The sequence below is a fragment of the Diorhabda carinulata genome, chromosome 4 (assembly GCF_026250575.1).
Source record: "Diorhabda carinulata isolate Delta chromosome 4, icDioCari1.1, whole genome shotgun sequence".
Lineage (NCBI taxonomy): Eukaryota > Metazoa > Arthropoda > Insecta > Coleoptera > Chrysomelidae > Diorhabda > Diorhabda carinulata.
Window position 1 is genome coordinate 7,813,291 of NC_079463.1, and position 14,959 is coordinate 7,828,249.

The 14,959-nt window shown below is 32.8% G+C and overlaps 1 protein-coding gene across 2 annotated transcripts in view; it reads left to right on the forward strand.

Moving 5' to 3' along the window:
* The window catches only part of LOC130892803 (mastermind-like protein 2), a 60,502-nt gene extending 46,646 nt beyond the window's left edge, over window positions 1-13,856 (forward strand). Inside the window, exons 4-9 of one of the 2 annotated variants that reach the window (XM_057798433.1) lie at window positions 102-415; window positions 2,584-2,868; window positions 3,511-3,661; window positions 6,263-6,480; window positions 9,382-9,648; window positions 13,114-13,856. In XM_057798433.1, the coding sequence (XP_057654416.1) occupies window positions 102-415; window positions 2,584-2,868; window positions 3,511-3,661; window positions 6,263-6,480; window positions 9,382-9,618 (1,205 nt within the window). In that variant the 3' untranslated portion in view covers window positions 9,619-9,648; window positions 13,114-13,856. The remainder of the gene's footprint in view (window positions 1-101; window positions 416-2,583; window positions 2,869-3,510; window positions 3,662-6,262; window positions 6,481-9,381; window positions 9,649-13,113) is intronic. The other variant, XM_057798434.1, reaches the window with a different exon arrangement.
* The last annotated feature ends 1,103 nt before the right edge of the window (window positions 13,857-14,959 follow it).

Consider the following 14,959-nt stretch of genomic DNA (forward strand, 5'->3'; position numbering starts at 1 on the left):
TTTATATCAATGGATTCTGTTTATATTGAAATGAATCTTCTTATATAAACCTTCGAATTTCCTTATAAAATAATATTATTCATAATCTACAATCATCTCAGGTACTGACTGTGTGGTGAGAGGTAAATACGGTTACGTCGATCCTGATGGAAACAAAAGAGAGTTCACTTACGTTTCCGGTAACCCTTGCGACCCAAACGCTCCAAAGGAAGAGGACGAAAACGACAAGGAAACTGAAGCTGAGAACGAAAATGTTCCACAAAATTATCCTACTAGACCTATTCAACAAATTCGAAGACCTTCGATTAATCAAACACCTAAGCCACCAGTAACTTTGTTCCAAAATAACTACTCACATGACGAAGAAGAAGAGCCAGAGCCAGAACAGTTATTAAGAGTTACTCCACAACCACAGGTGAGAATTTATAATACCAGATAGATGCTCTCTTTTTCTTTTTGTTGCTTGATAAGATTATGTGAACTGTATGAAAATTACCTTATCTAACCTAACCATTATGAAACATTAAAAAAATTTTTGTAAAATTCTTATGAAAATATGGTATGCAGCATTCTTGAATATCTACCTTGCAGAGAGTCTTCAGTTTTTTATTTTTATTCATAGACTATCGTTTTGCAATTCTATATCCATTTAATAGTAGTTTTAATAAAATGTAAGCAACTTTATACACATGGTTCAATAGATATGAATCTGTTCTTCTATCTAGGACAATCAAATTGAATATGTGTGATGGAAGTTTATGAACGAAAATAACGTAAAAATGTTACTTCTCATTGAGGCGACAAAAACTTTCTTGACAAACAGGTACTTTTATGTGATTATATATGAAAAATCCCGTTCACTGTGAATGAACGACGAAGGCGGCTCCAAAAAGTAAAGTGCACCAAGAACTACAAGGAAGTATTGCTACAGCATGTGGTGTAAATGTTTTGCTGTGGTCAAGTTGATGAGAGATGAATTTTGTCCGTTAATTAGTACACCGTCAAAAATGTCACAGTGGCACGTCTTCTTCCTTATTAAAAATGGTAGGCTGTTTGCTCAGCAGACTACTAGAATTTTTGGAAGTCTTAAAAATCTCTTATTTTTGAAATTTTTTTGGATAATCTTTTCTGATGCAAGTTAAGAATTTGATGTTAGCGTATCGGTTAACGCCAATTAATGAAAGATAATACTTCGACTTCCTTGAAGAACATTTGAAACTAGTTTTGAATAATAATGATGGTCAAAATTGGAAAAACCAACATGATAATGTACGTATTCATGTCATTTTGGACTATTGAAGTGGCCCTCTTGTTCCCCGAACCTCAACCCAAAGAAAAATCTGTAGGGAATTATGATTAGTCGAATTTACGTTGGTAAGACATGATATGCTGCAATGAATAAGTTGAAAAATGCAATGAAGAATATCTGAGCTAATTTATAACTAGATTTAATTGACGTTATGTTTTCAAGAACTTATGATTTAAATGGAAAGAAGGGAGATTGGATCTACAATTGACTTAGAAGTGATTTTATATTTGAACTTTCTCTCAGGATCGTATAAAAACTGGTCAATACAGCCTATTATTTCATGCGAATAGTATTGAATTAAATTGATAAAAACCTAAAATAAATCCTGCGGAAAGAAGAAAAAATCTCATATACTTCCCGAGATGAGTATATTTACTAGTCTCGAATTTGATTCCCTGTCTTCGCTATCCCTCGGGCGTAAAAACGTTCCTTGTAAATATTACATTTCTTGATTAACAATTTCAGAACGGTTAGAGATTTAGAAAACTCCTATGCACTATGATAGAAAACTCAAATGTGTTATTTGATGCATTGAAAATACACAGGATGTTCAGTTTGAAGTAATAAAATAATAATTATTGATTTTTCAAAAGGACCAAAGTGACCTTCAATATTAGAACACATACTTTGAAATAATGGAACAACAGATATAATGATTGATGGTTGAAGGTACCCTAAATCAATATTGTCAACTCCACTTCTAAATTAAATTGATTAAAAGGAATTGAACTTGTACGCTTTCTTCACTTCCGAAAAAAATGGAATATCTTAAGAGTGGTGAAACGTAGGTAAATGAAATTTTATTCAAAATTGACCTAACTTTCCATGGACAATTAAAAAATTTGATTTGAAAGTTCGGTTTCAAAAATTGCATTTTTGATTTGTTTTTGGTACATCCTGTATGGTTTTAATCAATTTTAGATGGTATATGATCGACTAGAGAGCGAATAAATAGAAGTGACTCACTCTTTATTATAGTCAGACACGATATTGAGATAAAGACATATTTGCCAAAAGGAAATAAGAGCATAATTCACTCAAAATCCAAATTTCGCAGAAAATTCATTGAATAGCCAAAATTGTTGTATTTTAGTTATATCACGAAATCGTAAAAATTTGTCAACTGCATTTTGGTAGAAATTTCCAATGGGATAATTCATTCCAAATATATGTGGTCCCTGAAAAAACGATAGTCTAACAACAGAATTTGAAGAGCTGCATTATATTCATCTTACATTACATAACATTATTAATAAAAGAAAAATTTCTCATAGCATGTTCGTCGTCCAACTTATATTTCCCGTCCCCAGTATGTATCTCAACCTACAGAAGATTCAGAGCTCGATAGGCCAAGCTATCGCCAACAAGTTATCTCTAGCACCACGCCTTCTTCGGTAATTTATAGAACCTCTTCTCATCCAGTGACAATAACCCCAAGGCCAATAAATACCACTCCTACTCAAAGACCACAACTTCCAGCTACTACCTATAGGCCACAACTAGTACAAGTGAATGTAACTCCAAGACCAAATCCATTGTTATACACGAAACAGATACAGGTAAGCTTAACTAGAATGATAATTCCATCAAAGAAATATTATTTATTCCGTACAGTCCATTATAAGGTTATCTATCTGTGTATAAAAGGATCAAGATTTTATTTCCAAATAGCAGATATAATTTTGGGAAATTATATTTGTTCTTTGGAATAATAATATATTATCAATATCATGACAGAATGGTACTTGTTATTCCATTGGCTCCGAGGGGTGAATCCGAAAGTGGTAATTATGAATTTCCATAAAATCTGTCTTGGAAGGACAATGAGAACTTGTTTTTTTTGGTATTGGTAATTGAAGGATCTTCATTTTACACTAACTTGAATCAATTTGTATGATGGAATTAGGAATTGGACCTATGGGATTTAGCTCTGGAATACTGCACGTAGCTCTAACATTGAAATCAACCAAAGGTTTCATGTAGTAGCGTCTGCACGGAGCGATCGGAGGTTGAAAAAAAAACGGTCTTAGTAGTTATCAATTTTCGCTTAAAAATGTTCATCTATGATTCATTTTTGTCATTTGAATAGTGGTATGAATGTCTGCATAATCCTAACTATTTGCAAAGACATACCTAGGAAGCAGAACTCGTATATTTCCGAAATTTTTGAATTATTATTTATTCTATTTCTGTTTTCTCAGTCAACTTTACAACCAGCAATTTCACCAGAAAAAAATGACTTCGAAGCCGAGTTCCAGAGATTCCAACAAGAGAATAACATCGTTTCCCCGACTCCTACACCATTCACTGTTAGAACCACAACAGCTAAACCTCAATCTTCAGCTCACCCAGGTATGTACTGAGATAATATCTTACTGGAAGTTTCATGCTGGTAATCAGATTGTTCATATGAGTTCTTGAAGATTTATATTGGCGTTTATTGATATTATCAACGTAATTAATAGAATCAGTTAATGCTTAGTTTCTGTGACTCAAAAATCTAATTGTAGTTGAACTGACAATACAGAGAGCTAAACTTGTCAATTTTGATGAGTATTGGAGCGATATTGATAAACTACTACTCTTGTTAGTCTGTAAGAGGGTTAGTACAACGTACCTTGAACTATTTTTTCTGTCGAGTCGTTTGAGTTGTGAGTCTTGCTAGATTGATATCTATATTGAGTATATTTTCATATCAGTGGATTGATCATCATTATTACTAACAAAAAGTTAATATTCCGAGGCAAATTTGTGGGGCTATATTCGGTTTTACGGTGGATGGGCTGCTAACCCGTTCCACTAACCCTCCTCCTTTTCTCGGGCTTGGGACCGGCAACACAATCGCTAAGCTACTCAATCCACCCAGCGATCATGCAGGCGGAGTTAACCACAAAGATAATAACAAATAAAATAAATGAATGTATCTCACTAGCAGATGAACAACAGGGTTTCAGATCCTGCACGGACGCAATATTTGTCATAAGACAAATAACGGAAAAATCGATCGAATATAATCGACCAGCTTTCATGTGTTTCATTGACTTGCAGAAGGCCTTCGATCGAATACAATTAAAAGACATAATACACCTTCTTTATGATAGACAGATATCATATAATGTCATTAAAATAATCGAAAATATATATTCAAAAAATACAATCCAAGCAAAAATAAATGATGACCTAACTGAACAGATACCTGCAAATAGGGGCATTAGGCAAGGGGACTCTCTCAGTCCGCTCCTATTTAACATAGTGATGGATGAAATCATAAAACAAGTACGCAAACTAAGAGGATACAAAATGGGAAATAAAGAAGTCAAAATCCTGTGCTATGCAGACGATGCGGTACTGTTGGCGGAGAACGAGGACGATCTGCAAAGGCTACTGTACCAATTTAACAAAACAGCAAAAAAATTCAATATGATAATATCAGCGGCAAAGACAAAATCAATGGTTACTTTCAAGACACCGATCAGATGTAAGCTTGTGGTGGATAACAAAATAATACATCAGGAAATGAAATTTAAATATCTGGGAATCGAAATATCTGGACACGGAGACGTGGAGACGGAAGTAAGAAACCAAGCTACAAGAGCCTCAAGAGCAGCAGCATACCTAAATGACACAATCTGGCGAAATAAATAAATTCGAACTGAAGCAAAAACCCGCATTTACAAGACCGCAATCAGACCTATATTATCCTATGCAGCAGAGACCCGACCTGAGACCTCTAAAACGAAACGGATATTGGAGACTACAGAAATGAAAATAGTTCGAAGAATAGCGGGAAGAACACTACTGGATAGAGAAAGGAGTGAAAACATAAGACGAACATGCAGGATAGATAATATCAATGACTGGGTACTGGATAGAAAGATAAAATGGAATGAGCACATTGACCGCATGACGAAAGAACGAATTGTGAAAATATCAAGGGACAAATCACCAGCAGGACAAAGAAGCATTGGAAGACCTAGGAAAAGATGGAGTGACAACCTCCCAGGTGACTGAGCAGAGGCAATGACGTGAAGAAAAACAGGCAATGATGCCTATACACAGCAGGAAGAAGAAGAAGAAGAAAAAGTTAATAGTTTCTGTAGGAATTTGAAAGTAAAATAAGACTAAACTCATTATAGGTATATATATTGTTTCTAGTAAAATAGAATTGCACGTTCCCGTATCTGATATAGTTTTATTTCTAAAACAAAAGGTGGTCATTTCTAGTTTATAATATTTTGATTTGAATTCGCAGAAAATAATACATAACTTTTCATAAACAATAAAAAACGTTGAACGAATATCGATAAGAAACCATTGAGTATTAAATCGGGGCTATAAAGTGGACCAATTACTAAATCAATATTATTTATATGTTTTGCTTATATTATATGGTGGGATGATTCAACCAGTTTTATACTAAGCACACTGTTTACACTACCACTACACCATTACTCGCAATTACAGTCTCTGAAGCGCGTTTTGATAACCAAGTAATCGTCTTCAGAGACTGAAGGTTAACTATTTAATCGACCAGTTTTGTTACTTCTCAATATATAAATCGTTATCCTTGTGCAGCATCACTGGTTTAAATTATGCTATTTGCACCGCAATGAAGGTAGAGCCTTACCACATCACAAGCCCTAGCTTTCTGATTGATTTTTCTCTCGAATCTGCCAGGAAGTAATTATTCATAAATGGAAATCGATGTTTTCAAAGTAAATATATAAGTTGAGAAATAAATCAAAATTATTTAACTCTTTGTCAAACAACTTTCTATAATTTTCATGATTACATATCAATTTTAAGCAGCCCTTTGTTGTTTATTTGTGATAAGCTAACAGACTTTATAAAAGAGACCATTTGGTTCATTTGAAGCGAATAAGGATGATTAAACATACAAGTTTATATTTTCAACAATTACATTGATGTTTATGACAAAAATTTCTATTATAGGTCAGATTTACTCAAGCGCTTTAGTATTCGATCCTTCCAGTGGACAGTACAACAACCAAATATATCAATCTCTACCTCAATCCGACGGCGATTTCTTGTTGAAACAAAGAATACAACCTTACGTACAGAGACCTCGTCCACAGGTTTTAAATATTCAGCAACTACAACAACAAAGTCCTTTGTATTCTCAAACAGTCAGAACTCAACCCGTACCTCAGGTAAAAATTAGAATATTAGATACCAAATTTCAATATAAAATATAAGTTTTGAGTTGTTCTTTACAAAAAGATCTGCATTAATTGAAAGTTGAAATTCAACCATACGATATCAATTTTTTTAGCTATTTTAATAGGGTGATAACAAAAAATAAGAATTCTATAGAAAAGAAAGTAGGAACGATGGGATGAGAAAAAGCAGAGTACTCTATGTGAAATACAAAGAAAATGGGTAGATAAAATGATTTCGCTAGTATAATAAACAAAAACTAGAGCTATCACTTCAAATAGAGCATTACTATTTTTTAATTTAGAAAGGATTCACTACAAATCCTCAAAACTACAAGGAAGTAGCTAAATATCAGCACTAAAAGTCTCTAAGCTTCAAGAGAAACCGATTTACAATTTTCCACGTATTTTTACCCATCAGAATTTTAATAAAATATTTTGACGTAACAACAGGTGGGTTATTCGTAAATTTACATCGAATAGATCAATTTCTGTGAAATCATTCAGAGAAATTTGGACGTAGCGATTCCTTTAAAAACCTATGGCATAGCTGATGCCACCATACCACAACTAATATTGTAGTAAAACAGAAAATGATGATGATGACTTAATTGATGATCTACAAACCGAAAATCTGAGCTACTTGAAATATAATTTCAGTTTAATTTTCTACACCACTGAACAATTTAAAAAACACATGTAATTTTGTGTTAATAACAGGAAGTATCTCGTATAAACTAGCCAGTGAAGGAGTGAACGTTATGAACAATTTAAATTACATAATTCAAAGGAAAGATCCAGGAAAACCATACCTCACATTTGAACAAATTCTCGATTAGTTCAAAAAATTTTGTTTATTTTTGAGTTGAGATATATTGTTCTATTATGTTTCTTGAACTAACCAATTCTTTGACTCAGTCTGGCCCATTGAGATCTTATTGAAAGTTAGAAAAATACGTTAATAATGTTTGTATTTTAAAATCTTATCTACGTGACCGACTAAAATACCTGAAGTAATCCTAATTATTTATTAATGTAGGTATATTTCAAGGAAGTATCCTCAACCTACTCTTATAGATCCTTCACACAGCATGTCAAACAAAAGCAGCAAACACTGATGACTGTGCTATTAGTCTTGGTTAACACACTTACAGTACAGCATAGATGCTTCAAAATGTCACTATACCACAGGGATGACTTAGAATAAATGGCATGAAAACTAAAGGAGTGTTACATAAAATGGAGACTACAGATGAATGTAGAAAAGACACAGTACTTGTGTATATGACTGAAAATATCAAGTAGTTATTTTTAACAAAAATACATATGATACCCACATTTAGAATAAACAGAGCAAGAACAATAACTAAATGGAATTCTGTGGAATACATAGGAAAACAATGAAAACTGACGATCTACATTGCAATGATCAGAAGTATATTGGTATATGGATCGGAAAGCAATCGGAGCAACTGAACTTGAAAGGAACAATTATATTGAGAAAAAACAGTTGAATTGGTACGGTCACGTGCAGAGGGTGGGAGAGAAAAGTTTGCGAAAATAAGTAGATAGCATAGGAGAACATCGGACAATGTTGTGGGAAGTTTTGAACCTGTGAGCCAGTGATAGTAGATTGGCGACCAATTTTCACCCTTGCCATAATCTGAATAAACGAATGCTAAATTTATTTATGCTTATCTGGCGTACCAGTTGGGGGATGGACTAACTGAAGCAACGAAAACTCGTCATAAACTTTTGAGTTTCACTTTAACTTGGCTAAAATTTCCATTCCAATCACTTTTGAGTGAGCTCAAATATGCAGTAATAAAATATTCACGTGAGTGGCATAAAATATAATAAGAAAATTCCAAGATACGTTGATTTTCTATTGCATATTTGTATTGATAATTATATGTATTGTTGTCTAAAAATAAATGGGGGAATCAAATATATTATTGAGTGATGTTTAGTATCATATGATTAATAGAAACAATTCGATTGATTCTCTTTGAATGATATGAACGACTGACGGCAATTCTTCCCAATATTTTTAGTTGAGAGAGAACGGTGACCGCAGCATAGAGAAAATATTAAAGATAGAGAGAGTGGGATTTGAGCGCAATTGTACTATTGTACGAGAGAGGAAGAGCATAGGATTACCACTTTCTATCTCCCTCTACTCTTCAATGAATTCAAATCTAGTTGTTCTTCTCTTCTGCCATTCCAACCACTTGAATTACGACGTCATTTCGCAATGGCAATTAATCTCTTTTTGTAGTTGCCGTTGACGTTTGTTGTTACAAAATTTAAAACATTAAAATGCCGTCTGCTATTTGTGCCATAATATCGTCCATAAATACTGGATTACAAACAAAAACATAAAAATATTATGAAAACAAAAAGTAGTACACACGTCAAAAAGAATGGAATTTTTATGTTAACAGCAGCAATGTCGAGTTATGAATAGGGTAAATAGACGTAAAACGGTAAACGTCACCCGCGAACGGCAACGGCAAACGTCAAGTTTATGAATCGGACTAAGAACTACAAAACCTGATTCTTCATTAAATATTTCAATGATATTTGTTGGCCTCAATAATAACAAGTGATTAATTGTTTCAAAAATTGTTCAATTTATAATTGAGTACGAACCAAATAATATCCGATTTTGATCATTGCCAATTTAAGACTTTGAGAGGGAGAACAAAAAATAATCGAATAAATATACTCTCAATAAACACGATCAGATTTCAATTTTCGGAAGTGTCGACAATGTACTTTATTATTTTGTTTTGTTGTATAACAAACTTTTAGCTCCAGAGGCACCCAATAAATTATTGGTCTAATAAACTTTGACAATATTATGTGATAATATGTCTACGTTTCTTATTTCAGGCTGCCTATCAAGCACAACAGTCGGAGATACAGTTTCAAAATTCAGCTCAACTATTTGCTCAGCAACAACAAGCTAGACGGCAACAAGAGCAGCAGCAACAACAACAACAACAGCATTCGCAGAGACAGCAAGTCAGGCCACATTCTCAACAACTTTACTACCTTCAACCCTCTGAAGGAGGATTAGCGTCAAGTCAGCTAGACGCGTTCCTTAGGGGTCACAATATTCAGTTTTAGATTTTACTAAATGAAGCTGTGACAAAATAGGTAAGGAGGAAAATAATTTACTTATAATTAAATTTTAATCCCGTTAATTACTCAGATACTAAATGTTCCGCACTTCATTGAAAATCTTAAGAAATCACATTCTTTAAACTAGTCTTACTATTAGGTAATTGTGGTTTTTTGCCAGAGCTATTTGGTCTAAGTGTATTTTCTTGTTTTGTTTTATATTTTCAAGCGCCGGAACTTCGTGTCATCTTCCACTCATTTCCCATGTTTTTTTCTATCCCTGACTACTTCTACTACCGCTTATTCATTAAAGATATTGAATACTTTTGGAAGAAGATTCGCCAAAACGAGACATTTCGGTAATAAAGTCCAAGGAAGAGTTTAATAGAGTTCTCCAGCAAAAAAATAAAAACAAAATGCCATGGGTCATTTCAGTGCAAAGATATAGCATCTTGATGATGTTCTTACTGCTGTACCGATCTTAAATATTTTCATATAAACCTCAATATATGTTTTTGTCGTATTCGGCGATAAATTCTGCTTGGTAATATTAACTACTTGTCTTATTTCTAGAGGTAGACATCATCTTCATTATGTGAATTCATCTCTTCCAACATAAAATTGACAATAATTGAAATAACTATAATATAGTGCTGCGTTTTGGTCAATTAGATTGTATATAAGTACAGATCTACTTTGGTTTTCGCTTTTAAGCAATTCTAAGAATATTTTGATTATTTGATTGAGTATATATATCTCATGTTTATTTATAGTGCTGTTTATTGCTAAGCAACATCTGATTAATTATTATATAAATTAGTGAAAATAGATAAAATAATTTTTTTTATTAGATACGCGTAATAAGATTTAGATTATTTATTCCACGTAATTATATGAATACAAAATTTTATTTTTTACATAAGCTTTTCTTATCTTCCATATTAGTAATGTCAAATAAACTAGATTATATATTTCAATATATTCCGATGAATTTTTGACCCTATTAAACTATTATGTGAAAGCACAGATCTATTGTAATAACAGTCACGCCCTCTTATATAAGAAATATATATGCACGACTTTTTGTTAACTTGAAATTTCATTTATTACGAATACGTAAATACTTTTCCTGGTGACGAAATTGGACAGCACGTTTTGTTATGGCCATTAGTTACAAATCGTCTATAGTGAAACGATATTAAATAATGAAAAAAATACGGTCAACAAACTGGATTATAATATTAATATCAAAATTATATATCTGATTAATATTTACAAACATCATTCAGTAGATGACTGTTCGAAATTTTTCTTTACAATATATCATTGAAAATTAGTTAAATCTAATATATATAATTTATTTTTTTATTTCACTCAAACATTTTATTATTAGCAAAACAATTAGCAAACAACTTATGATTGGGCTACAATAATTCCAATATTTTTTCATAAATTACATCGGAAAGATTGCGTCCTTCTCTGGTAATACCAATAAATGCATTTGATCTTCAAAGTTCTCAATAATTTTTGCCAAAAGTGTCCTGAGGTTTAGCAGCAATTTCTTTCCGCATGTAGCAGTCAAATGATGAAGTGATCCATCGAAACCGTATTTCTGCCGTGTGGGTTCCCAAAGATAAGTAGCATTTGCACATAACTTCGGAAAAATAAAGTCTAACGATACCAATTTTTATGACTCCACAACTTATCTTAACTTTAGGACTATGCTGAGGTGTTTAATACAATCATGTAGGTAGCTACTCAGAAACGAAAATTCTGCTTGTTTAGAGATCCATTCAAATTGAATTGAGTCACTCATTGGAACAGAATATCCTTATTAACATAAATAATTCTTTCACAAAAGACAAGAGCGATTAGTTTTCGCTCTCTTAGGACATGCTTTTTAGGATACACAAAAAATTGATGTACCTCTTTTGAAGTGGCTTTAATCCTGACATCGTATGAAATATTTCCCACCAGAAAAAAACTTGTAGATTAATTAGTTGTTATAATTACTTCTCTATAAATATTTGAATATTTATAGGCCTATTCACGAAAAATTCCTATTCAGTAGTGAAACTATTTATAGTACACTGAGAATTTATTGTTTTTATTATAAACAGAATCGTCGATTGTGACAATATCTGCTTCTGGAAATATGGATATCTGCAAATATTCCCATTCAAGTTTATCATACAAATATATTATTAACATGAAGTGGTTAATCACAAAGTTGACAACTTCTTCTGTCTTTTCTCCTTGGAGACCATAGTGGATCTAATTGATACAAAAATTATTGACGTCCATGTCGCTCGTGTCGTCCGCAACGACAGCCTACGAAGCATTTCGCTGGTGTCGCTCTTATCACGCCGTTTTTGTCGCCCACGTAGGAGGGGCCTTATCCCTTAACATTGTTACTGATATTGCAATCACTAAACAGTGTTTGTTGATACTTATCGTCATTAGTGGACCTGAGCTAGCTTCCAAATTTTACTAGCGTATCTATATTGTAACCTTAGAAAAAGGGGGCTTTTGAAATTGATACATTCCATCAAAACACAGCCATTTTATAATATCGACTGTCTGTTAGAATTCCATGCCATTGAAATTAGTAGTTAACAGAATTGATGTAAATGTAATCAAAATGACATTGCGAAATACTGTTTAAATCGAGTGGTGCTTTTCACAAGCTCAATACACTTCCGCTTTCAGCGTCCCTTCCTCTAGCACAATTTGGTTTGGCGCACAACGTTCGAAAGCCAAACCTCAGGTTTGTTCCAGTTTACTGATCTGGACCGTTCGTCGAACGGTTGTTGGAAGCGTTTAAATGATATTTTCGTGCAATCTTCGGCTATACACGGCTCTTGTAACAATACTTACTATCAACCAATTATCGAAAAGACCGTCCCAGAAACGTTTCACAAACGATGTCTCAGTCGGTTGGAACACAAAACAGAATAGTTCGTATAACAAGAACTGCCTTGTTGGAACACGTAATTTGCATTGCGCAGAATCGTCGCAGTACCAAGGACGGTTCTTTGATGGGTTGGAACGAACCTCTTATATTCGCGTCCTGGCATCAGCAGCGTTGCCACATACTGCTCTAACAAGTTTATTATTAAATTTTGTTTTTTATGGGTTATTTAATGCATACATCAAACTGTTTGGATTTAAAGGATAACTAAACTGGGAAGTTATAATTTATGTATTCTTCTGGACGTCTCAGCGAGGAACTGTCCAATTTATTATCTGTAGTTATTACTGTTAAATAAAACAGATGATCGCAATATCATGTATAGTTCTGTTTCCTTTTCCGATGCTTGGCATACATCTTAATATGAAGCATACCCGGACTTATAATTTTCTCTTACCTAGTATTTGAATGGAGTTATCCCAACTTTGCATTCATAATAGAATCAGCAGTTTATAGATCTCCGTTATCTTACGTCGCAAACAAAAAATTAATTGTTTTGAGAGTTTCATCAATCTTTTCATTTGTTTCAGGGCCATCGAGAAGAAGAGAAATATCAATTGAGAAAATACAAGTTTAGTTTGATATGATCTAGTTGTTAGTGGGAAAAATTATGTCATAAATACCGTTTCTAGTCGCAGTTGACAAGGGCAAAGTTGTAAAACACGTTTATTACTATGCTTCTCGAAAGCTCTAAATTGTTCCATGGAGTTATCTTCGGATACTAATTTGCTACATTGAAAAATGTGTATTTTTTATATTTTCCAAAATATTTATATTAGAATTGGTACATTATATCTTTTTGTGCCTTTCCATTGTTTTATTCAAGGGGTTTAATGTATTTAGATATAGATATAACGTATTGGTAAATGATCAAGTTAATCGAAAATCATAATAGACACACTTAACTATATGTAAAAAGATCGTAATTTTTATTTGTATCATTTACATAATAGAAGATGATAGCGATTTTGGAAAATATTTTTGACTAACTCGATCAAATACTTCAAATACATGATAGTTTTAGGCTCGATTATTAATTTATGGTGTATTGATAAGAAATTTGGTTCTTTACATGATTTAAGTCGAAACATTGTAATAAATTATCTAAAAAATGCGGTAATAATATCTAAGCCACAAAATCTCGAAAAACCAAACTTATTTTCAATTTCGAACTTTAAAGTTGTAAATTCCGTTCATGTTTCTAATGTGTACGATGATGTATATATGGTAATGTATGGAATAATATTTGTTAAAATAAAAATATTTATGTTTATTCCAGTTTTATTCATTAACCTATACAATTCTTAATTTACATAGAAACACCTACTGATAGTGTTCTTATCTATGAATTTAGAAAAAAAACCGTTCATAATTTAGAATTATGAACGTTAAAAAAACGTTATTTACAAAAATTAACATTTACAATATTGAATGAATGAACTTAATTTAACAATTGAGCTGAATAGAGAGAAAGGGAGAGAAAGACAAAGAGAAATGGTTTATTTTCAAAAAATTATTAAAATTTGTAGACAAAAGCTTGTGAAAACTGAAAATTTTAATATACAGAAGAAAAACACAATGAGTAACAAAGTTATAGGTGATAGAAATGGGTAATAATTATTATATGAGTCCATAGCAAAAATTAAACCAGTATGCAGCATATCCGGAATTAAATTAACAGAGTAGAAGGCATTTTCCAGTAAATATGACCTAAAATTATTGCGAAATGGAGTAGTCCCCGTAGTGAGCTTTGCTGTTTAGTCCGAGTAAATATCTAACAGCTCTTTTCTGTAGTTTAAAGATTCGCTCAAATCGTTCAGTTCTTTGGAGAGACATATTTTACCACTGATGTCTAGATAGACGATGTCGATGTCTTTTTTGTAAAAGACATACGGAAAATGTTTTGTCACAAGCCGAAGTGTTTCGGTGGTTTAAAGTATTAATTATAGGAACGATAGTCGATAGAGAATGGAAAGTCTAGTAGTTTGATAATTAGATTTTGACTATTGAATTATTAATAGAAAAAATCCGGCTCCGAAAAACCTTTTATACAGGACAAAAGAAACACGGGGCGATGTTAGCCAAACAGTCTAAACTAGGCAACAGAAGGAAGAGCAAACCTGGATCAGTAAATATTTATATCTTCATGTTCTAAATATCTGCCCGCAATTTGACACTTAACATTTTTGCACATTCCTTCCAGATATCAACGTTAATAGAACAAAAATGCTACACGTGCTACAATAAGGTTGACAAGTTGTTGGTATGCATCCACTATATTCTGTGTGTTGTTCTGTGATTAGCTAGGTACCAAGGCCCCTAGTGCTACGTACCGTCAAATCTATAAACGTATTAGTTATGCTAATGAACCAAGAG